This window comes from Lagenorhynchus albirostris, chromosome 17 (genome assembly GCF_949774975.1).
Source record: "Lagenorhynchus albirostris chromosome 17, mLagAlb1.1, whole genome shotgun sequence".
NCBI classification, from domain to species: Eukaryota; Metazoa; Chordata; class Mammalia; order Artiodactyla; family Delphinidae; genus Lagenorhynchus; species Lagenorhynchus albirostris.
Genome location: NC_083111.1, coordinates 43,183,463 through 43,208,804, shown reverse-complemented (window position 1 = coordinate 43,208,804; position 25,342 = coordinate 43,183,463). Strand labels below are relative to the sequence as shown.

The 25,342-nt window shown below is 39.1% G+C and overlaps 1 protein-coding gene across 1 annotated transcript in view; it reads right to left on the bottom strand.

Moving 5' to 3' along the window:
• The window catches only part of CPQ (carboxypeptidase Q), a 462,202-nt gene that overhangs the window by 91,235 nt on the left and 345,625 nt on the right, over positions 1-25,342 (bottom strand). Inside the window, exon 6 of the mRNA XM_060128241.1 lies at positions 20,530-20,621. Coding sequence (XP_059984224.1) covers positions 20,530-20,621 — 92 coding nt within the window. The remainder of the gene's footprint in view (positions 1-20,529; positions 20,622-25,342) is intronic.

Sequence of the window (25,342 nt, the reverse complement as noted above, 5' to 3'; positions counted from 1 at the left end):
ATCTTATTATTTTATGCATTTAGAAAACATACCAATATCATGTATTTATTTAAAAAAATTTGATAACTGCATTTTAATAGAATTCATATCCTTGTAATACTATGCATTTTATTTTATGCATTCAAAAATATTATTTGAGAAGATGTCCATAGGCTTTACCAGACTGCCAAAGTGGTGCATGGAACAAAACAATGGCCATGAACCTCTGTTGGGTAAGTGGTAGCTTCACCATTAAGGTGATGATGGTGACGATGATGATGATGATGGTGATCGTTCCTCCTGTTATTATTATTATTAAACTCACTAGAATTCGTTTGCCCTGGACATCTGGATTGCAGTCTTGCTTCTGTAACATAACAGCTGAATGAATTTGGCAGGCCATTTAATCTCCCTGAGCTTCGTATCCCCTTCAACAAAGACCAATTTAACAGGGCTTTTCAGAGGATCGTATGAATTTATTACGTGTATTCAAAGGTATATTGTATACCAAACTATTCAGTTCTCTTGAGACTTTTTACTGTTAGTGTCACCAGCAAGAGTGCCTAATAAGTAAAACAGCCATATAAATGATCATCTGAACCGACGAGAGCTTTGAGAGTGAAAGATCAATAATTATGGCAGGACAATGGGTGGAAACTGGACTATCTAAGGTAAATCAGGAACCAAGAAGCTACTTAAATACTACTTTTCTGATTTTTTTTATATCTCCTATTTCTGCCACTATAAAATTCAACAGATAAACACCAAATTTCCTTGATTATATTTTAGCATTTTGGTAATTGGAATGCACCTTGTTATTGATACATTCCAGAAGATACTTGCCAAATTCCAGGCAAAGAAACAAATCGTGCCATATATTAGTTGTCACTGTTTGTCTGTGTACAAACGTCTTCATACACAAATGGTCTCTGGGATTTCATTTTACACTTTGGTTAAGTTATTTACATTGGTATCGATATAGATCACTAAATTTTAAATGTGAGCCCCTAATTTTGATTAAAATTCTTTATAAGTTTCTATGTACACAGAAGACTGATTTTCACGTGTGAGGCAAAGCAATGAAAGGCAGTAGAAGTCGCCAGATGCTCAGACTAGAGTGTTCAGGGTTAGTGAAGACGGGTGTCACCAAACATGTGTCATGGAGGCCTCTACTCAGGTACTGAACAATTTGTCCAAAGCGTCCTTAGAATTTCAAAAGAAGCTGTATGACTTTTAGAAATATTAAAATTCTTTTAAAAGGAAAAAAACCTCAAAACTTAGCCCAACTGGAAATACAGAGGAAAGCCTATATTCAATATGCCTCATAATCATACTGTCAACCCTGAAGGTGCATCCTTAGCGACTCGTCAAAATAAGGAGCACAGGTTACACAAAGCGGCCTCTCACCCCGACATGAGGCCTCACTGCTCAGGACCAAAAGGTATCCAGCGCCATCTTTAGACTCGGAGAGACTTTGATTCTGACTACAAAAGGGCGAGATATTGTACGTTGTTGTCAGTTTTTTAAAACTGTACATTTAATGTAGTCCTATTTTTCCTGAAAAGCTTTATTATTCCTAACTGCACTCCTTAAAACTGATAATCCTTAAATCAAAGAAATAGAGAATTGAATCTCTTCCAACCAATCCCACGAAGTCCCTCCTTAGTTTCCTCTCCTCTCTCTCAGGCTCCACCATTATTTTATAGCTTAAATCTGAGAATACACTATTTGACATGCTGTTGTTCTAGCTGAAGAGGTGTGAATGGCTGAGTTTTTGTTTTTGGAAACGTAAAAGGACATTTCTTCCACCACTATTCGTACATCAACTGCTCGAGTCATGTTTAAGAAGAGAGAGGAACAGTCCAGACTCTCGCAGCTGCTGGTGGCCGTACCTCTAGACATTCCTTGGGTTTCGCTGTCAGTAATAATTTACTCACATAAGTCTCACTACCCTACTTCAATGGTAAATATCTGCTAAAAGAAGGTAGTATTATACACATAAATAAGGAAGGCACTTTTTACTTAGAATAGTCATGAGAAAAGTGAATTTCATCCCACTTGAAAATTTTAAGGGAAAGTCCACAATTGCTGGCTTTTATGAAGACCACATTAAACTATTACTTCACATGTGTCACTTCCATATAATGAACTAATTAGCTGGGAAGTTGTATTTGCATTCTCGATATTTTTGTACAATAGGAATGTCATTAATTAGGCATTAACACAGTTTTAGAGAACTGAAGGTAGAAGCTTTGTATACAGTGATTATTTTTTCCATCTTCATTTGCTCTATCCTTATCTTGGTGATTCAGAAAAAAGATGTTTAAATAGAGCCTTTCAATGGAAGCCAACACTACTGTGTTCCATGTCAAGGTAATTGCCTTAAAGATGCGAAGATAAAAATCACATGGGCGGTCAGTATTTCTGCCAAGCTCTTGTGGAAGCCAATAGACTTAGAGTCTTAGGTTCCAATTATTTGTTACACTCTTGAATATGTCCTTCATTTTCCTTTTCCTTTCCATTTCTGTTGCATTAGACTTTGGCAGGCTGAACTACCCGAGAGAGGCAGCTTTTGATCACAGCCACCTTTCATTGAAGAAGAGCAAACACCAATCCATTCTGGCAGGTACAATTTTCCACATATTCAGAAAACAGTTTGCCAAGAGTAGTAACAAACTGAGTTCCCAATATGAAGAAAAGAACATATTAAAGGTATAAATTTTTTTAATCTCCCCACCAAGGAAAGAATAAATTAGAGTCCACTTTCTTAAAAACAAATACAAACAAACAAACAAAAACAGAACAAGTGTTAAATCATTTGTTCTTTGAGTTTAGTTTGCAAATAATGTTTAAATTTCTCTTTTGCAATTCACAATGCAGCCCCCATCCCGCAATTCACCTTTCCTTCCTTAGTGTTTTACACAGAAACTACTAAGGCAGGTAAGGTTAAGGTACACTAACTTTTGGAGACCTGATGGCTACCTTCTTTTATAACTGCTCCTCTGGCATTCTAAGTTGTATCCTTAAATTAAGACATTGCTAAGTGGACACGGCGTGCAATATGCTTGCTGTTTAATAATGTTAAAAAATATTGACACAATGAAATCTCTGTCTCTGGAAATCTTTAAAAATAACATAAGTAGGAATCCATCCTGGTGTATCCTCTGTACTTAGTGTATCAGGCGCAGCTATCCTGGAAAAAGGAAGCTGGACTCGATTTATGGAGGGTCTCGCTATATTTTCCTAGGTGTCTAAGCTCGACACATGTAGAATAGATGTAAACAGATAAATACATATACTATATCCGTCTCTCAAGGATCAGAGTTTTCGTCTATATTTTCCTTTCTTTTAAGATTAGAGGCAGTGGGAGATGTCCTAAGGTGGTATCCAGGAGAGCCTCTGATCTGAAGACTATCTTCTAAATAGTGGAATGATTTTAACATTTATTACTGTGAAGAGTTTCACATCACTGAAAGTTCCGTTTGGATGTTTGTTTGATTTTATTGGTTGGCAAAAAAGTTCCTTCGTTTTTTTCCCGTACGATGGCTTTAGTAGAGCTTAGTTGTCTTTAACTTCATTCAAAACAATTTTGTTAGACTGTATTGCGACAGCTGTCGTATCAGCGTGCATTAAAAAAAAAACTTATCAAAACTGGTGAATTTTTGTGTAGCCACTTTTAATATTGAAGATGGAAGAAAAAAAGCAATGTTTTTGACACATTACGCTTTATTATTTCAAAAAAGGTAAAAACGCAACTGAAACGCAAAAAAATGATTTGCACACTGTATGGAGAAGGTGCTATGACTGATCGAACGTGTCAAAAGTGGTTTGCGAAGTTTCGTGCTGGAGATTTCTGGCTGGAGGATGCTCCACGGTCAGGCAGACCCGTTGAAGTTGATAGCGATCAAATCGAGACGTGAATTGAGAACAATCAACATTATGCCATGCGGGAGGCAGCTGACATACTCAAAATATGCAAGTCAAGCGCTGAGAATCATTTGCTTGGTTATGTGACTTGCTCTGATGTTTGGGTTCCACATAAGTTAAGCGAAAAAAACTTTCTTGACCGTATTTCCACATGCGATTCTCTACTTAAACGTAACAAAAACATTTTGTTTTTAAAACAAATTGTGATGGGAGATGAAAAGTGGATACTGTACAATAAAGTGGAATGAAAGAGATTGTGGGGCAAGCGAAATGAACCACCACCAACCACGCCAAAGGCCGGTCTTCATCCAAAGAAGGTGATGTTGTGTATATGGTGGGATTGGAAGGGAGTCCTCTATTATGAGCTCCTTCTGGAAAACCAAATGATTCATTCCAATAAGTACTGCTCCCAATTAGACCAACTGAAAGCAGCACTCGACGAAAAGCGTCCGGAATTAGACAACAGAAAATACATAATCTTTCATCAGGATAATGCAAGACCACACGTTTCTTTGATGACCAGGCAAAAACTGATACAGCTTGGCTGGGAAGTTCTGATTCATCCGCCATATTCATCAGACACTGCACCTTCGGATTTCCATTTATTTTGGTCTTTACAAAATTCTCTCAATGGAAAAAAATGTCAATTCCCTGGAAGACTGTAAAAGGCACCTGGAACAGTTCTTTGCTCTAAAATATAAAAAGTTTTGGGAGGATGGAATTATGAAGTTGCCTGAAAAATGGCAGAAGGTAGTGGAACAAAAGGGTGAATATTTTGTTCAATAAAGTTCTTGGTGAAAATGAAAAATGTGTCTTTTATTTTTACTTAAAAACCGAAGGAACATTTTGGCCAACCAAATATCTATTGTCTAGCTAAAACATTACTTAGAAAATACCCCAAATTAGAAGAAAATTTCAGTGAAGATTTTAAAAAAAAATTAATCATTGTAGCAGTATATAAAAAGTTAACTTCAGGGATAAATAAATATATTTTTATACTTTTCAGAGAAAGTACGAATATAAAACATTGAGAATTATTGGTGACAGCTAATGTCTGCATGATTATACAACAATATCCCTTGGCCTTAAACTCCAAACTGTGGTAGAATATGATTCTGTGCTATATGTGTTTTAAACTAAGCACTTGGAAGTGACTTCTCCATTCATCCATTCGTGTGTTACTGTAGCCACCATGCCTGAATAAATTGGTGTGTATGTGCTTCAGACTATGACAAGCGGATAAATGTACCTATCAATATAAATGTAGGTAAATCCTATGTGTAAGATAAGTATAGAGAAGTGCATGGTCAGAGAAGTCCTTATGGCTGAAGTCTAGAGACAGAAAAGCTAGGTTCAAGTTCAGGCTCTGTACCTCATATCTGTGCTGTGCAACTTTGGGTACATCTTTTTTTTAACCTGTCAAACCTCTTTTTTTTCCCCCAAATATGATATAAGTTAAGCAGTCCACGGCCTGGCAACTACCAGGGTCATGACTATTATCAATGTCTATGAAAAAGTATTCATATTTATAAATGATCATATAGATGCAAGAGATTACAATGACACCTTGTAAACAGTAAGAACATAGTACATATTTGTTTGGGAAATGGGAGCTTTCAAAATTCCTGATTGTTTCTTTTCTCTCTGTAAGTCCATCCAAAAAATTCTCTAGTATTGAATTTCCATATCTGTTAAAAGGAACAAAGTATTTTCCCTTACATGAAAAAAAAATGGACAATTTTCACAAAGCACTCTTCCCTCTGTTTACTATCACATTCTCTTCCCTTTGACCTTTCCTAATTCAAATGACAAAACAGCTTCATTGTCTCCCATTTGGCTCTTTGGGGCGTGATAAAGTATTCCAGCGCTTTGGAGGGGAAAATACTATCCAGTTATGCCAATGTCGGGGGGATGGATGCGTGCTATACATTCTCCCGGGCCTTAGTTAATACGTGGAGAGTTTCCTGAAACACATTTACAAGTATTTAACACAGCATCACCTCTGCTTTCACAGGGATGAGTTTTATTAAATGAAACCACAGAAATTTATAAAAGCAAATTACACTCCTGTTTTAACTAGTAATGAAAATTCTGTCTAATCTCAAAATAACTCATGTTATGAAACCAGTTTAAACCTTTGTTGAAAGGCCTTGTTAAGCTTTTAAAATTCGAATTGTTGTTTATATATGTTTTGCTGTGTGGGGTACAAAAGCTCTTGAGAAATTGATTCCGAGAACTCTCCTTTAAGAGAACTCTGAAACCAAAGCAGTTTAGACAAACTGCTGGTTGTTCGGGGTAACCTCAGCTTCTAGAATGAATAATTGTAAATGCAGGGCAACCATTTGATAAGAGGATGCAAGAGTGAGATCTTCTGAAAGAAAATAAGGAATCAGAGTTCTAATCTTTTGGTTAGGAAAAAATTATGCCTTTATGTTTTTAACACAAATAGATGAGTCAGAAGGAATTACAGATGTGCCCTAATTGATAAGGAAGTTAGAAAACCCAGAGCAAGACTTTCTCTATCAGGGGACAAGTGGTATCTTTAAGACAGCACAGGACTTGGGTTAATACTTATAGGAATGACCTGTTGGAATGAGTTCCAGAGAGAAAGACAAAGGCCTGTGGGCAATACTCAGGTTGCACTCTCAGCTGTGTCCCACAATTCTGCTTCTCAGTTCCCTGTTTGATCTTCAGCCCTAAAAGCAACATGGTTTTAGTTCTACCTATTGTCACTTCTAGACACTGCTCTCAGAGTACGAAGTAAACTCACCATCCAGTATCTGCTTTCTAGCACTGATGTTGCTGGCAGCCCTGCTAGTTTGACTCTGCCCATTCATCCCTCAAGCCATCATCAACAGACCATTCTTCAATGATTATGCATTATTCTAGCACAAGTACACAAAAACCACAGCAGACAGAGTAGGGGGCAAACTTCCAGAAGGGCTACTGATTACCAAAAGACATGAGTTTCTTGAGGTCTCCTGGGAAGAGCCTCTCTCCCAGACAATAATGCAGATTTTAAAAAAGAAACATTGCAGGCAAAGCTACAGATAAAACTAGGATGTGGTTAAACAGTGAATGGCAACTGTTAAGGATTAGTAGAAAGTCGTCCAGATATATTAGATTGTTCATTTCTTTAAAAGATGCTTCTACATGTGTACACTTTTTAAAAAAATGCCATGTAAAATGTATTTTCAAATGTTATCACATTTAGTTATCTTAATAAAAGGTTCTGCTCTTGCTTTAGGAAATATTGAGGAAGTATGTTAACCCCTTCCTTCAATCAACTTAATATGCCTGTTGTGTGGCTCATCGGGCTAGAACTAAGGCTACAGACTGACCTGGTAATGGTGTGTTCTGTGGGCCAAATACCTAAGGGACAAAAACTGCAACCTCTTGACTGCTGAGCATACAAATAACAGTCATATTAAAATATAAATGTTAGGGGCTTCCCTGGTGGCGCAGTGGTTGAGAGTCCGCCTGCCGATGCAGGGGACACGGGTTCGTGCCCCGGTCTGGGAGGATCCCACATGCCGCGGAGCGGCTGGGCCCGTGAGCTATGGGCACTGAGCCTGTGCGTCCGGAGCCTGTGCTCCGCACCGGGAGAGGCCGCAACAGTGAGAGGCCCGTGTACAGCAAAAAAAAAAAAAAAAAAAAAAGATCTAAATGTTAGAGATAAGACACTTTAAATGTTAGAATACCATCATGTGCTACAAAGCTCTTCCACCAAAAGGTGTGATCATAAGATTGGAAAAGGCTTCAGAAGAAAGTTCTCTAGAAACTTCTTCCCAATAACAGGAATCATCATATTATGGCCAGCATGCCGATTCCGACCGCCTCTCCCTTCTCCACCTCTTCCTCCTCCTCTCCTCCCCCCGCTTCTCCTTCTCTGCCTTCTTCTCCTTCTCCTCCTTATATTTTATTGGGAAACAGCTCTGCTCATCTATTTAGTATTGTCTATGACAACTTTGGCACTACAATGAATTGAGTAGAGAGATCATATGGCCTGAAAGCCTAAAATATTTACTACTTGGACCGTAAAGACAGCTGGCCAACCCCTGCTTCTAGGAGACAAAGGGAAGACGACATTCCCAGGCAAATTAAAATAGTGCTGCTGGTTCGAAAGTGGTTTTCTGACTCTGTAACGTACTACGGCCCGAGTGCATGGGGATGAGACAGTTTAGTCCCAAAGGCTCTTGTGATCCTAAGCATGACAGCTCAGTTCAGATTTGTGTATCCTGGTGTGCCAATCTGATTTCCTTAGGAAGTTCATGCACTAAATACGCTAGGGGTCCTTCCGGGTCAGATCACGACCTGGTTAGCAATAGGGAGGCACTGAGGCAGAAACTGCCTAGTAGGCAACCTCTAGTAAGCTGGTAAAATGGGCTGGATACAAACTGAAGTCCTTCATGGTTTCACAAATGGAGAACAAAATGAGATAAGATGCCAGCCACAAGAACTCACAGTGAACCTGAGTGTTTTGGCACAATGTTCTCAGAACCAACTTTGAAATGCAGTTGGCTTCTTTGGGTTAGTGATGGTAGCAGAGAAGTCAGGATATGGTTCTTTACCTGTATGGGCTAAAACTAATACCCAAGCCAACTTCACTGTGACCTGAAACCATAAGGCCTTATATGATAAATATTGTCCCACAACTGTAGTAGGCAAGGTCAAAGATGCCATTCTTGTTGTCACAGCCAGTCTTCTTACTTTCTTTTCTCTTATGTGGAAAAAAATAATAAAAACTTAGCTAAGACAGATCCCTTCTAAAGAGATAAAGGAAAGAGGTGAGTGAAAGCCTACGCATGTTCATTTGCAAGATAATGTGATGGTCCTAATGCCAAAGGGAACAGTTTGACAACTCTTCCCAGGCTGACATAACATCTATATATAAATACCATACAGAACATTCTGGAATCCCATAGTCATAATGGAATTCTCAGGAGAAAGCAAACAAATACAAAAGACAGCCCTTTCCTTTTTTAAAAAAATGAAATCCACAGATTCTAATAAGACCCCAAAGGGCACCCAGGTGTGCTGTAGAAACTATGTGAATGTTGGAACTACGTGGGGCTCCAGACCAAGAACACGCTGAGATAAATGAAATTTAAACCAATTTTGGGATGTGCTCGACAGACTAATGCAAATACCTAGGCACTGAAAGAAAAACACGGGATGCATAAAAGCCCAGCAGAAATGATTAAAACAATAACCTCTGATTAGTACATCTATACTGCACGGAACATTAACGACACAAGCAAGGCCGTTCCGGAGACACAGTCCAGACACAATTACGCTGAATGAGTGTATCAGGTCTATTATTTTTATAACCAGAGCTGCAGATGAGTACAAAACTGTGCTCACTCTAGCACTGTCAATCTAGCTAAATTAACATTAGATAGAGGCAGTAGGGTTGGCAAAATAAGAATGTCAAAGTAAACCCATTTGCCCAGATAACACGAAGAATTCTCACAAGCATTTCTAAATATCCCTTTATTTTCGAGTGGAACATGAACCCAGTGTGGGCTGGGAAGTTGGCAAGAACTTTACTACTAAACTAAAAGAAGCTAGCATTTTTGTATATTTACTTAAGTAAAGAGGAAGTTTTGTTCCTCAGCGTGGCAACATCAGAAATTCTGACAAAATATTATATGTATTCATTTTAACATTTTCTGTTTTACAGTTGGCTAGAGTTAGGATAAAATAATGTATTTAGAATGATCATACATCCCATCCCTCATTTAATAAAGCCTGTTTAAGATATTGCCTATATTAATGACTACCAGAACATGGCAGTGTTCATAATCCCAGTAATTCAATTGCCAGTAGTTTGTGCAATAAATCAGGAAAAGGTTAAAATATTTTTCATGCCAAAAGAGAACATATCAAACTATTTTATTTGATTACTTTGTGTAATGAGGCTTTCTCAAGGCCAGATTACCTTACTCATTATAATTACGCCAGATCATATTTTTGCTTAAAATGGAAAAGATTAAAATATGCCAGCAATCCAGTTGAAACTATTCTAGGGTGGTTTTCCTCCTTTGTATGTTTCAGGACATGAGAAATGACATCCTGCTCTCCTTCCAAGAGTAGAGAAGAAAGTAACATTGTTCCCATGAAAAGCAGATTAGGCAAATGGCATCTGGACAATACTCATTTTCCTCATTGACTTGAAAATTCAATAAAATCATCTGTAATATTTTTTAATTCCAAAGTTAAATTCCACTCCTATAAGTAAACTCTTAAAAATCACTAGAGCACAATAATATCCTTCCATATGTGGTGACATTTCCTTCTCAGTGAATGCAAGCTGAATTCAACCAAAAAGCAGCTCATATTTAAAAAAAAATAATTTTATCAATAAAAAATAACACAAAGCATTTTCTGACATCTTTTTTCCTGCTTTCTAGAATAACCTCTTTTCTGGGCATGAGGAAAATCTCCCTCCCCAAACGCTTTTGGGGCTCCTTCTTGCCTCAGGCTCCCTTTGGCTCCAGTTGAGTTCCAGCAGCCCCAGCCCCCATGCAGAGTCTGCCTCCAGGGAGTCAGCGTTGCTTATGAGAGGATGGCATTTCTATGTCCTGCTCTTCCGGGCTGTGCCTCCAAATGGAAATAAGGTCACTCCAACCATTAACAGCTGGGGAAAAGGCCCTTGACCTCGCTAACTCATAAGGCAGAATACAGAATGAAGGTGGTAGTCTTAAGGCAAGGAAGCAGGAAAGGGTGAAAGAATGATGACTATCAAAAGTGGAGTCAGGGGCTTCCCTGGTGGTGCAGTGGTTGAGAGTCCACCTGCCGGTGCAGGGTACGCGGGTTCATGCCCCGGTCCGGGAAGATCCCACATGCAGCAGAGCGGCTGGGTCCGTGAGCCATGGCTGCTGAGCCTGCACGTCCGGAGCCTGTGCTCCGCAACGGGAGAGGCCACAACAGTGAGAGGCCCGCGTACCGCAAAAAAAAAAAAAAAAAAAAGTGGAGTCAGAACTTTTCTTGGGACTTTTCAGACTGGTACCTTGTAAAACATAAAAATATTACTCCCACAAGTATGGTCAGAAATAAAAAGTCTAACAAATACTACTAAGTATCGGGAAGGATAGGGAGTAATTAGGACTCTCATGTGTTGCTGGTGGAACGTTGAATTGTACAGCCTCCTACCACTTGGGCAGTTTCTAACAAAGTTAGACATTCATCTACCATATGACCCAGCAATTCTACTCCTAGAAAAGAAAAGAAATGCATATGTTCATCAAAAGATTTGTTCAAAAATGGTCATATCAGCCTTATTTATAATAGCTAAAACTAGAAGCAACCCAAATGACCATCAATAGGAGAATGGATAAAGAAGTTGTGGTATATACTATTCACACAATAAAAAACTACTCTTCAGCTTCTTCTTCTGGCAGTGGCAGGGGAAGCTGGATTCCACGACAGCAGGAACAGGGTTCCTGGCAAGAATGATGGCTTCCAGGACACCTAGGGTGGTCTTGTCTTTCTGCAGCTTGTAGACCCTCAGCCTTAGGGCTGTTTCAAGCACACAGCCTTGAGAGAGTAAGGCGTTCTTGAGACAATCTGTACCGAATCTGTGACTGAACCCAGTGAAGACCTCTATATAAACGTTTAAGATACTGGCAGCACATGCGGAGACCTACTCTTTTAGCCACCAGCTGCTGGAGACAGTCTCACAGACAAAGTACTCCCAAGTCAGCCTGTTCTAGCTGAACAGCTATTGTAGACCCTCATAATCTGACTTCAGAATGGAGACCGCCACTTTCACAGCTATGCGGCTAATAGGGTATTGGTGCTCTGGCCAGGTGTCAGGCCTGAGCCTCTGAGGTGGGCCAGCAGAGTTCAGGACACTGGACCACCAGAGACCTCCCAGCCCCACGTAATATCAATCAGCAAGAGCTCTCCCAGAGACCTCCATCTCAACACTAAGACCCAGCTCCACCCAATGGCCAGCAAGCTTCAGTGCTGGACACCCCATGCCAAACAATTAGCAAAACAGGAACACAACCCCACCCATTAGCAGAGAGGCTGCCTAAAAACATACTAAATTCACAGACACCCCAAAACACACCACCAAACACAGCCATGCCCACCAGAAACACAAGATCCAGGCCCACCCACCAGAACACAGGCACCAGTCCCCTACACCAAGAAGCCTACAAAGTCACTGAACCAATCTCACCCACTGGGGGCAGACACCAAAAACAACAGGAACTATGAACCTGCAGCCTGTGAAAAGGAGACACCAAACACAGTAGGTTAAACAAAATGAGAAGACAGAGAAATATGCAGCAGATGAAGAAGCAAGGTAAAAACCCACCAGACCAAACAAATGAAGAGGAAATAGGCAGTCTACCTGAAAAAGAATTCAGAGTAATGATAGTAAAGATGATCCAAAATCGTGGAAATAGAATGGAGAAAATACAAGAAACGTTTAACAAGGACATAGAAGAATTAAAGAGCAAACAAACAATGATGAACAACAAAATAAATGAAATTAAAAATACTCTAGAAGGAATCATTAGCAGAATAACTGAAGCAGAAGAACGGATACGTGACCTGGAAGATAAAATAGTGGAAATAACTACTGCAAAGCAGAATAATGAAAAAAGAATGAAAAGAGTTGAGTACAGTCTCAGAGACCCCTGGGACAACATTAAACGCACCAACATTCGAATTATAGGGGTCCCAGAAGAAGAAGAGAAAAAGAAAGGGAATGAAAAAATATTTGAAGAGATTATAGTCAAAAACTTCCCTAACATGGGAAAAGAAATAGTCAATCAAGTCCAGGAATCCCAGAAAGTCCAATACAGGATAAATCCAAGGAGAAACATGCCAAGACACATATTAATCAAACTATCAAAAATTAAATACAAAGAAAAAATATTAAAAACAGCAAGGGAAAAGCAACAAATAACACACAAGGGAATCCCCATAAGGTTAACAGCTGATCTTTCAGCAGAAACTCTGCAAGCCAGAAGGGAGTGGCAGGACATATCTAAAGTGATGAAAGGGAAAAACCTACAACCAAAATTACCCTAGCCAGCAAGGACCTCATTCAGATTCGACAGAGAAATTAAAACCTTTACAGACAAGCAAAAGTTAAGAGAATTCAGCACCACCAAACCAGCTCTACAACAAATGCTGAAGGAACTTCTCTAGGCAGGAAACACAATAGCAGGAAAAGACCCACAAAAACAAACCCAAAACAATTGAGATAACGTTAATAGGAACATACATATTGATAATTACTTCAAATGTAAATGGATTAAATACTCCAAACAAAAGACATAGACTGGCTGAATGAATACAAAAACAAGACCCATATATATGCTGTCTACAAGAGACCCACTTCAGACCTAGGGACACATACAGATTGAAAGTGAGGGGATAGAAAAAGATGTTCCATGCAAATGGAAATCAAAAGAAAGCTGGAGTAGCAATTTTCATATCAGACAAAATAGACTAAAATAAAGACTATTGGGGAACCTGGTGCTAAACCATTCGTAGATGACCTGCTTCTGGGTCGGGGTTTCATACGTAGCAGAGCAGCTCCCTCGCTGCGATCTATTGAAAGTCAGCCCTCGACACAATGGTTTGTAAAAAATAATAATAATAAAAAAGACTATTACAAGAGACAAAGAAGGACATTACATAATGATCAAGGGATCAATCCAAGAAGAAGATATAACAATTGTAAATATTTATGCACCCAATATAGGAGCACCTCAGTAGATAAGGCAAAAGCTAACAGCCATAAAAGCAGAAATGAACAGTAACACAATAACAGCAGGGGACTTTAACACCGCATTTTCATCAATGGAAAGATCATCCAAAATGAAAATAAATAAGGAAACACAAGCTTTAAATGATACATTAAACAAGACGGACTTCATTGATACTTATAGGACATTCCATCCAAAAACAACAGAATACACTTTTCTCAAGTGCTCATGGAAGATTCTGCAGAATAGATCATATATTGGGTCATAAATGAAGACTTGGTAAATTTAAGAGAATTGAAATCATATCAAGCATCTTTTCTGACCACAACACTATGAGACTAGATATCAATTACAGGAAAAAAACTGTAAAAAATACAAACACATGGAGGCTAAACAATACGCTACTAAATAACCAAGAGATTACTGGAGAAACCAAAAGGGGAATAAAAAAATATCTAGAAACAAACGAATATGAAAAGACGATGACCCAAAACCTATGGGATGCAGCAAAAGCAGTTCTATGAGGGAAGTTTATAGCAATACAATCCTACCTCAAGAAACAAGAAACATCTCAAATAAACAACCTAACTGTACATCTAAAGCAATTCGAGAAAGAACAAAAAAACGCCAAAGTTAGCAGAAGGAACGAAATCATAAAGATCAGATCAGAAGTAAATGAAAAAGAAATGAAGGAAACAATAGCAAAGATCAATAAAACTAAAAGCTGGTTCTTGGAGAAGATAAACAAAATTGGTAAACCATTAGCCAGACTCATCAAGAAAAAAAGGGAGAAGACTCAAATCAATAGAATTAGAAATCAAAAAGGAGAAGTAACAAATGACACTGCAGAAATACAAAGGATCATGAGAGATTACTACAAGCAACTATATGCCAATAAAATGGACAACCTGGAAAACATGGACACATTTTTAGACAAGCACAACCTTCCAAGACTGAACCAGGAAGAAAGAGAAAACGTAAACAGACCAATCACAAGCACTGATATTGAGACTGTGATTACAAATCTTCCAACAAGCAAAAGCCCAGGACCAGGACCCGGGCGAATTCTATCAAACACTTAGAGAAGAGCTAACACCTATCCTTCTCAAACTCTTCCAAAATATAGCAGAGGGAGAAACACTCCCAAACTCATTCTATGAGGCCACCATCACCCTGATACCAAAACCAGACAAAGATGCCAGAAGCAAAGAAAACTACAGACCAATAACACTGATGAACATAGATGCAAAAATCCTCAACAAAATACTAGCAAACAAAATCCAACAGCACATTAAAAGGATCATACACCATGATCAAGTGGGGTTTATCCCAGGAATGCAAGGATTCTTCAATATATGCAAATCAATCAATGTGATATACCATATTAACAAACTGAAGGAAAAAAAACATATGATAATCTCAAAAGATGCAGAAAAAGCTTTCAACAAAATTCAACAGCCATTTATGATTAAAACCCACCAGAAAGTAGGCCCAGAGGGAACTTACCTCAACATAATAAAGGCCATATGTGACAAACCCACAGCCGACATCATTCTCAATGGTGCAAAACTGAAATCATTTCCACTAAGATCAGGAACAAGACAAGGTTGCCCACTCTCACCACTATTATTCAACATAGTTTTGGACGTTTTAGGGATGGCAATCAGAGAAGCAAAAGAAATAAAAGGAATCCAAATCAGAAAAGGAGAAGTAAAGCTGTCACTCTTTGTAGATGACATGATACTATACATTGAGAATCCTAAAGACTCTACCAGAAAACTACTAGAGCTAATCAATGAATTTGGTAAAGCAGCAGGATACAAAATTAACACACAGAAATCTCTTGCATTCCTGTCCACTAATGATGAAAAATCTGGAAGAGAAATTAAGGAAATACTCCCATTTACCACTGCAACAAGAAGAATAAAATACCTAGGAATAAACCTACTGTAGGAGACAAAAGACCTATATGCAGAAAACTATAAGACACTGATGAAATAAATTAGAGATGATACAAACAGAGGGAGGGATACACCATGTTCTGGGATTGGAAGAATCAACATTGTGAAAACGACTATACTACCCAAAGCAATCTACAGGTTCAATGCAATCCGTATCAAACTACCACTGGCATTTTTCACAGAACTAGAACAAAAAATTTTACAATTTGTATGGAAACACAAAAGACCCTGAATAGCCAGAGAAATCTTTTTAATTAATTAATTAATTATTCTTTGGCTATATTGGGTCTTTGTTGCTGTGCATGGGATTTCTCTAGTTGCAGCGAGTGGGGGCTACTCTTCGTTGCGGTGTGTGGGCTCCTCATTGCAGTGGCTCCTCTTGTTGCGGACCACAGGCTCTAGGTGCACGGCCTATAGTAGTTGTGGCACTCGGGCTCAGTGGTTGTGGCTCGTGGGCTCTAGAGCACAGGCTCAGTAGTTGTGGCACCTGGGCTTAGCTGTTCTACGGCATGTGGGATCTTCCTGGACCTGGGCTCAAACATGTGCCCCCTGCATTGGCAGGTGGATTCTTAACCACTGCACCACCAGGGCAGCCCCAGCCAAAGCAATCTTGAGAAAGAAAAACGGAACTGGAGGAATCAGGCTCCTGGACTTCAGACTATACTACAAAGCTACAGTAATGAAGACAGTATGATACTGGCACAAAAACAGAAATATAGATCAGTGGAACAGGATAGGAAGCCCAGAGGTAAACCCACGCACATATGGTCACCTTATTTTTGATAAAGGAAGCAAGAATATACAATAGAAAAAAGACAGCCTCTTCAATAAGTGGTGTTGGGATAACTGGACAGCTACACGTAAAAGAATGAAATTAGAACACTCCCCAACACCGTATACAACAGTATAGGGTGGATTAAAGACCAAAGTGTAAGGCCAGACACTATAAAACTCCTAGAGGAAAACATAGGCAGAACACTCTATGACATAAATCACAGCAAGATCCTTTTTGACCCAGCTCCTAGAGAAATGAAATAAAAACAAAAATAAACAAATGGGACCTAATGAAACTTAAAAGCTTTTGCACAGCAAAGGAAACCATAAACGAGACAAGACAACCATCAGAATGGGAGAAATATTTGCAAACAAAGCAACTGACGAAGGATCAATCTCCAAAATATACAATCAGCTCATGCAGCTCAACATCAAAAGAACAACCCAATCCAAAAATGGGCAGAAGAGCTAAACAGACATTTCTCCAAAGAAGATATACAGATTGCCAACAAACACATGAAAGGATTCTCAACATCATTAATCATTAGAGAAATGCAAATCAAAACTACAATGAGGCATCACTTCACACCCATCAGAATGGCTACCATCAGAAAATCTACAAACAATGAATGCTGGAGACGGTGCGAACAAAACGGAACCCTCTTGCACTGTTGGTGGCATTGTAAATTGATACAGTTACTATGGAGAACGGTATGGAGTTCCTTAAAAAATGAAAAATAGAACTACCATATGATCCAGCAATCCCACTACTGGGCATATATTCTGAGAAAACCATAATTCAAAGAAACATGTACCACAATGTTCATTGCAGCTCTATTTGCAATAGTCAGGACATGGAAGCAACCTAAGTGTCCATCGACAGATGAATGGATAAATAAGATGTGGAACATATTTACAATGGAATATTACTCAGCCATAAAAAGAAATGAAATTGAACTATTTGTAGTGAGTTTGATGGACCTAGAGTCTGTCATACAGAATGAAGTAAGTCCGAAAGAGAAAAACAAATATCGTATGCTAACACATATATAGGGAATCCCAAAAAAATAGGTTCTGATGAACCTAGGGGCAGGACAGGAATAAAGACGCAGATGTAGGGAATGGAATTGAGGACACAGGGAGTGGGAAGGGTAAGCTGGAACAAAGTGAGAGAGCGGCATGGACATATATACACTACCAAATGTAAAACAGATAGCTAGTAGAGATAAGCTGGGTGCTTTGTGACCACCTAGAGGGGTGGATAGGGAGGGTGGGAGGGAGACGCAAGATGGAGGGGATATGGGGATATATGTATACATATAGCTCGTTCACTTTGTTATACAGCAGAAACTAACACAACATTGTAAAGCAATTATACTCCAATAAAGGTGTTAAAAAAATTTTTAAAAAACTCCTCTGCAACAGAAAGAGACAAACTGCTGTTACTGCAACAGCACAGAAGAATCACAAAATCATACTTGTTTACATATTGCAGGAAGCCCAGGAGTATATACTGTATCACTGAAGTTCAAGAACAGGCATAAACAATCTGTGGTAATAAAAATCAGTATAATAGTTATCTTTAGTTATCTTTGGTGGAGTCAGAGGTTGATCTGAAAGGGAAATTTCCTAGGATAACAGGAATGCTCTGCATCTTGATCTGGGCAATGGTTACACAGGGGTATACATTTGCCAAATATATATTGCACTGTATACTTAAGATCTGTGCATTTTATCACTCTATGCTACTTATACCTCAATAAAACACTGTTAGCATAAAATGTGTGTTACTTATAAACAAATCAATGAACATAAAGCACAAACAATATACATATAAATAATTCTCAACTTCATGTGCTAATGTGAAGATACAGTGGAAAGAACTTGAACACTAGGAGAAAAAAGTTTACAGTTTATCAAAATATGCGAAGTAGCATTTTTTAAAAAATAAGAGAATAATATGTACACAACCTTTATAGGACTTTATGCTATGAATTGTTACGGGCATGCTGGATGGATACCAGGAATGATTGCTATTCTAGTTGACTCCAAAATATATTTCCATACAATAAATTATTTATAACTTTGTATGACCTAAATGATAATTTTATAAATTTTGTTTGGAGCCAATTATATAAGTATTTTGCAGGAATATATTATTGTTATAAATAATATAAATGTACATGTATATTACACATGTAAAGTGAAAAACTCAGTACTTCCTGTTAGAATTATTTTACTTACTAATAATGCCTGCCAAAATGCTCATAGACCTTTTTGAGCCGAAGTTTGTTTCCTTGGAAAGTGTGTTTTAGATATTACAATAAAGTTCTACTTTAGCTTCAAAATTTATACACAAACCACAAAGAATCTCACATATTACAGAACAATTTACTAAGGCTAGCAATTATTATAATAATTGAAGTAATACTTCATAAGCATAACTATGACATAAAGGCAGCTATTAATCTGATTAGAATTTTGAAAATTAGTTAGGCAATAAGTTTTAGCATATGATTTTTTTATGCTTATTTTTTATTTATTTTTTCTTATTAGTCAACCATTTTATACACATCAGTGTATACATGTTAATCCCAATCTCCCAATTCATCACACCACCACCCCCACCCCCCCTCCGCTTTCCCCCCTTGGTGTCCATATGTTTGTTCTCTACATCTGTGTCTCAATTTCTGCTCTGCAAACCAGATCATCTGTACCATTTTCTAGATTCCACATATATGCGTTAATATACGATATTTGTTTTTCTCTTTCTGACTTACTTCACTCTGTATGGCAGTCTCTATACGCATCCACAGCTCTACAAATGACCCAATTTCGTTCCTTTTTATGGCTGATTAATATTCCATTGTATATATGTACCACGTCTTCTTTATCCATTAGTCTGTCGATTGGCATTTAGGTTGCTTCCATGACCTGGCTATCGTAAATAGTGCTGCAATGAACATTGGGGTGCATGTGTCTTTTTGAATTATGGTTTTCTCTGGGTATATGCCTAGTAGTGGGATTGCTGGGTCATATGGTAATTCTATTTTTAGTTATTTAAGGAACCTCCATACTGTTCTCCATAGTGGCTGTATCAATTTACATTCCCACCAACAGTGCAAGAGGGCTCCCTTTTCTCCACACCCTCTCCAGCATTTATTATCTATAGACATTTTGATGATGGTCATTCTGACTAGTGTGAGGTGATACCTCATTGTGGTTTTGATTTGAATTTCTCTAATAATTAGAGATGTTGAGCATCTTTTCACGTGCCTGTTGGCCATCTGTATGTCTTCTTTGGAAAAATGTATTATTAGGTCTTCTGCCCATTTTTTGACATTGAGTTGTATGAGTTGTTTGTGTATTTTGGCTATTAACCCTTTGTCGATCGTGCCATTTGCAAATATTTTCTCCCATTCCGTAGATTGCCTTTTTGTTTTGTTGGTGGTTTCCTTTGCTGTGCAAAAGCTTTCAAGTTTGATTAGATCTCACTTATTTATTTTTGCTTTTATTTCTTTTGCCTTGGGAGTCCCTGTCCCCTGCCTTAAACGTGGTCTTTTATTTCTGTTTATGATCTTCCACTATCACCTTCTTGCTTCAAGCTTCACTTTTGCCTTATATTGGTCACTGTCAAACCACACTGGCCTCCACATTCCCAGGTCTGAGACCTCTCGTTGCTGCTATTCCCATGGCCATTATCGATGCTCCTGGCTGACTCAAGGTCTCAGGATGTGGCTTTCAAATACCAGCGCTCCCAGGAGGATTTGGGACATTGGGGTATGGGGGTGGACTCAGTAGGAACAGGGAATGTTAACCTATTACTATTTCTCTGGCATACATGAATATAGCAGAACTAGAGAGTTTAGGAAAACGGCCACATAGCAGGTGTAATTTTCCTAAGGCTACAGACTAATGTAGAAATAGAAAATCACTCAGCTCCATCCCAGCACCCTCAGCTCACCAGTGCATTCTCCTTTATGGAGCTGGATGAAGACTTCTGCAAGGGGTGTTTGCCAGGGCCAGCCTACCGCAAAGTATTGCTGAGTCTTCAGGACAACAGAGGAAATTCTTAAACTAAAAGCATCAGTGCTTTTGCTGTATTTACACTGATATTACATGTGCAAATGCCCAGCAGTCCATGGCTGCTCTCTTACCTTGTGTAATTGGTAATACTGCAGGGCACCGATTCCACCTTGCTCCTCTGCAGTCCAGAGCACCAAACGCAGAGTCCTCTTTGGACGCAGCCCTGGGAAAAATAATAAAATAAAACAAGTGGTTCTTCGGTTGCTTTTGAATTTTTGAAAAGTGGCAGGGCCTCTTATCTGCATTCTGGAGGCAGGAGGGAATCAGAGGTGTGCACGTTCATCTCTTACTGGTGTGGCTGCTTGATTTAGGGTGTGGCCGACACAACAAAGGAGTACCCTCAGGGCTGATGTCCAGGGCAGGTTAATGAAGAAAGGGGTTGTGATAAATGCGGTCTGCCGGCCAGGAATTGAGAGCCTCTATTCATATCCTTAACTGGACAACCTGCCCAGTAGGACCCAATGGATGGCCAAGTTCATTGGGATATTAGATTGCATCCAGAAGATGCAGTTAGGCTCTAGACAGATCACGAGGTCTTCCAATGATTAACTGAAACCCAATCATTTGCCTCTGCTTCAAGACAAGGTGTGTCGGGAGTTGCGTCTTAGTCTAAATCCACAAGTATAGCTAGCTGCCCATGCTGTCCTTAGTAATGATTGTGAAGCAGATGCAATGTTTATGTTTGCCCAGGGTCATGTTGCCCTCCTTCTTGGACATATAAGGTCATTCACTTAAGGTCAATGAAAATGAATTGAATGAGAATGACACTTTATTCATCTCATTACCGCACAAACAGCTTGGTGGCAATTTCATTGACCCGGGAAATACAAACTTGTATCCTGCAGTTATTAAAGCTACTAGCAGATCTGGCGTATCTAGAACCATTTTTGAGTGACTGTGTCCGCTCCGCAAAAGCTCACTACAATGGTCAAACAGTATGCTAAAAGTTCCACTTTTTGACCAAGAATTAAAATTCATTTCTGATTTGGACCTGATGATGTGGTTTCTGAGAGATAACAAAGGCAGAAACATGTGAAGCTGGGCTTAAACCTTATTAATAAGATCTGTCCTCTTGCCTCACTGCAGGGAAACCATAGGGAAGGACTTTGAATGGCTCCGAGATGGACACACTATAGACGTCGAGTATAACCAATTGCTACCACCCAGGCACGTGGCCTTCTTCAAGGGAGCCGGCGGGTCCACTTCAGCCTGGATGATAAATGCTCCTGGGAAATGGAGCTCTGTCCTGCCTCCTCTGGACACCAACAAGTATTCTGCTTTCACAAGTCTAGTGCCAAGGCATTGAAAAGGAGCTACGTTTCTCACTAAATTGAATATTGTGAAGCTACTCTACACTTGAGCATTTTAACATAATTAAAAGAGCGCAGGTTTAGGAGGCAGGCTGACCTGAGTTCCAGTTAAAGCCTAGACAAGCAATGTCCACATCCAATTGTTCAGCAAATCCTATTGGTGTTTTCTTCTAAGTCCATCTAGAATCCAACTTTTCACCTCTGCTACCACGCTGGTTCAAGCCCCACCTTCTTTTGCCTGGACTGTTGCAAAACGGTCCTCCGAACTGGTCTCCCTGACTCAGCCTGCGCCCCTCTGCAGCTGATGGCCTGCACGGCAGTCAGCAAGACTCCTGTAAAACTTATACCAGAGCATGTCATTTCTCTGTTCAAAACCTCCAAGAGCCATACTGTAAGCTTCTCAACGGCAGGTATTTAAGCTTTGTGATTCAATGTGATGCCCCCAATGCCCAGACTGCTTGGCACACATTAGGTGCCCAATAAATAGGTCTTGAATGAATAAATTAATCCCAAGTGTGGTGCCTCACTAGTAAAATTCAAAGCCCTCTACCACTGCCTCAACCTCATTTCCTAAAACTTTCCTGCTAGCTCATTTCCAGGCAAAATGTTGTAGTTGAAAAAGGCGGACAGATCTGGTGAGCCCTGCTATTAATAGGCACTAGCTGTGTAACCACTGGGAAATAGATCTACCTGAACTTCAGCTTCCTTATCTAAAGAGTGGAGGGAATATTACATGCTCATAACATAACAACTTCCCCAGGTGGTTGTGAGGATGAAATGAGGTGTGATGAAGACAATCTGTGTCTGCCATGCAACAGACATTCAATGAATGAATTATAAAACTACATAATGCATAGCCAGGCACAGAGCACACACTTTTACCCATAGAGAGAAGGAGCATCTAAATACTCAGGACAATCTTCCAAAGTCATTTGAGCCCCTGCTGAAGAAGAATCGTGAAGTACCCACTGCCTGCTGCACAGAGTCAAACCACCGACTCACATTCATAGCACAAACTTAAACTGCTGTTGGATTAAGAAATATAATCAGTCTATATCTAAAGACTATAGTCACTGGCTCCTCTAACAGAAATGTGCTTAGTGTCAATTTAAATCAAATGACATTTTGCTTGCAACATAGAAAAAAAATTAAAAAAGATAAAGTGCTGCAAATGAAAATTCTGAACATGTTTTTAGGTCCATAAAGAAGGGGAAAAAAACTTTCTGTTTACATATCTCCTCATTTACCAGCAAAACAGTACCAAGTTATTAAAATGATGGAATTCTCTAAATAAGGATCAAGGGACAGTTAGCACAAGTTAGAGAAAAATCAATTTTTAAAAGCAAATGCCCTGAATATCCCCACAGATTTGGTGTTTTACTTGCAAATCATTACCGTACAGGATTAGTCTCCTTCACATTTCAATCAGCTAGATAACCAATGATGTTATATTAAGATAACAAAAAAGTAATCGGTTTGAAGGGAAGAATGCTAAGGCCTCCAAACAACAACAGCATAGCTGGTGCATGGCTGGCCCTCAGGAGACAGAGCCACCTCCCAGCCCCGGAGAAGTTCAGTCCCCACCCAACTCCACATTCAAGTTTAAGGCCCAAACAGAAGAGGTTAGGAAACCAGTGGTTAAGCAAATACCTGACTGAGCTGCGAAGTCTCTTCTCCACTCTGATATTCTCATTGTCCCTAGAACCTAAGAGAAATGCATGGCACTTCATTCAGTACTGGACCCTGACTTTAGTGTGGACTTGGAGCCCCCAGGCCACCTGAGTCCACAGACAGGCAGCATGGGGCACAGAAAGGTGTTGGCTGTGGAATCTCAATGAACATTGTTTGATTCCCTGCTCTGCCACCTCTGGCTCTTTGACTTTAGATGAGTTGCCCAATCTCTCTGAGCCTCAGTTTCCTCATCTACACCATAAGGAAAAGGGGAATGACCTCATGACTTTGTTAAGAAAATTAAATGAGACCAGGCAAATATATAGGAGGCACAGTTCCTGGCGCATAGTAGGCTTTCAAGAATTGTCTGTTAGCTTCACTCTACATCACTCCATGAACTTCAGTCTGTGCCAATGATTTCCTGGGAAATCCTGTGAGAGAACTAGGAAGGAGGCATCTTCCTCATTCTTCTTCCCTAGGAACCGTAGAACATCTTTGTTTATGCATAATGCATACCCACCAAGGGAGAAACACAAATTTCACCTAGCTCATAGAAAAACACATAACCTCTTTCAGCACGGAGTAGGCCCTCATTCCAACATATAGCATATCCAAATCCAAATAAATAGAAATTGTTTCCTCACTCTAAAAATTGAAGGCCAATCAGAATTTTTAGTTTCTGGATAAAGTAAAAAAGGCTTAATAAATCTGAAAACTGAATAAAGTTGATACAGAGATGTCTGCATTTATCATTTTAAAATAATAGAATGTATTGTGTATCTCAAATCCAAACTGGTTTCAAAGCTAGGCATTTTAAGTATATAAAGCAACAAAAATAACAACAACAACAATAATAAAACAGTAATAATGACAGCAACACAACAAAGTGATACAAGGTCAAATGCAGGGATCTCATCTTGTAGTGAAACTAGGGCAAATGAATAGCTCCACAGTAATCCTAGCTCACAGCTGTGGCCCTGGCTCAGTGGTTTACAGCACCAGCCTAAGGCAAGCACATGAAGTAAACCTTAGAGTTGGAGGTGAGAGGGAAGACCCCGGCTGAGCTGGCTAGGAGTCAGGTCTCATTGAGGTTTTGTCAGAAGATGGGCAATTAGTTCCCCCATAAATGTAATGAAACTGCCCAGAGATCTCTTGGCCTCCTGGAATTTTTATTAAGAACTTCAGATAGCACAACAAACTTTGATGGCATTACAGTTTTTCTCTAAAAGAACATAAACTACAGATAATATGTCAGAGTCTTGTCTTTGTTTATGAAATAAGACACATGCGTTTCACTTTCATTTTACTGAGGAGAGTAATAATGCTATTGGGAAAATAGTGCCTATGAGAAAAGGTGAAAACAATCTGGCTGGAGTTTATTTTCTGTTATTATCAAATTTAAAGATAAGTAGTCTGAGAGTTAAAGCAATAAATTGAAAAGGTCAACTGACTGTCCTGCACTTGCGCTAAGAGTGGGCCAAAATAAAATAAACTTAGATTAATCCAGCCTTGTAGATAGATTTCCCAAATCATGAATTCTAAAGAACACGATTTGTTAACAAAGTGTATTAACCCAAATGCCTGTTTACTACTCCGTTTCAGTACTGCCAGAACTATGTATAAGTACTCTTCTCCGTTCTGACACCAATTTTGTAGAGAAAACACAATTTTCCCCTACAGTAAATATACTCAGTTTCCACATATATGCGCTAGCTCATAAATACACTTGTTGTCCAGCTCTCCTTTATCAACAATTCAAAAGAGCGCTGCATTTAGCTATGTCTAATACTGCAATAAACTTGACTAGTATAAGTGCAGTATTTGAATTAAAGAATAAATCATGATATATTAGTATATAAACTGAATGAGATGAGGCAGTAAGCATAGTGGTTAAGCATACAGG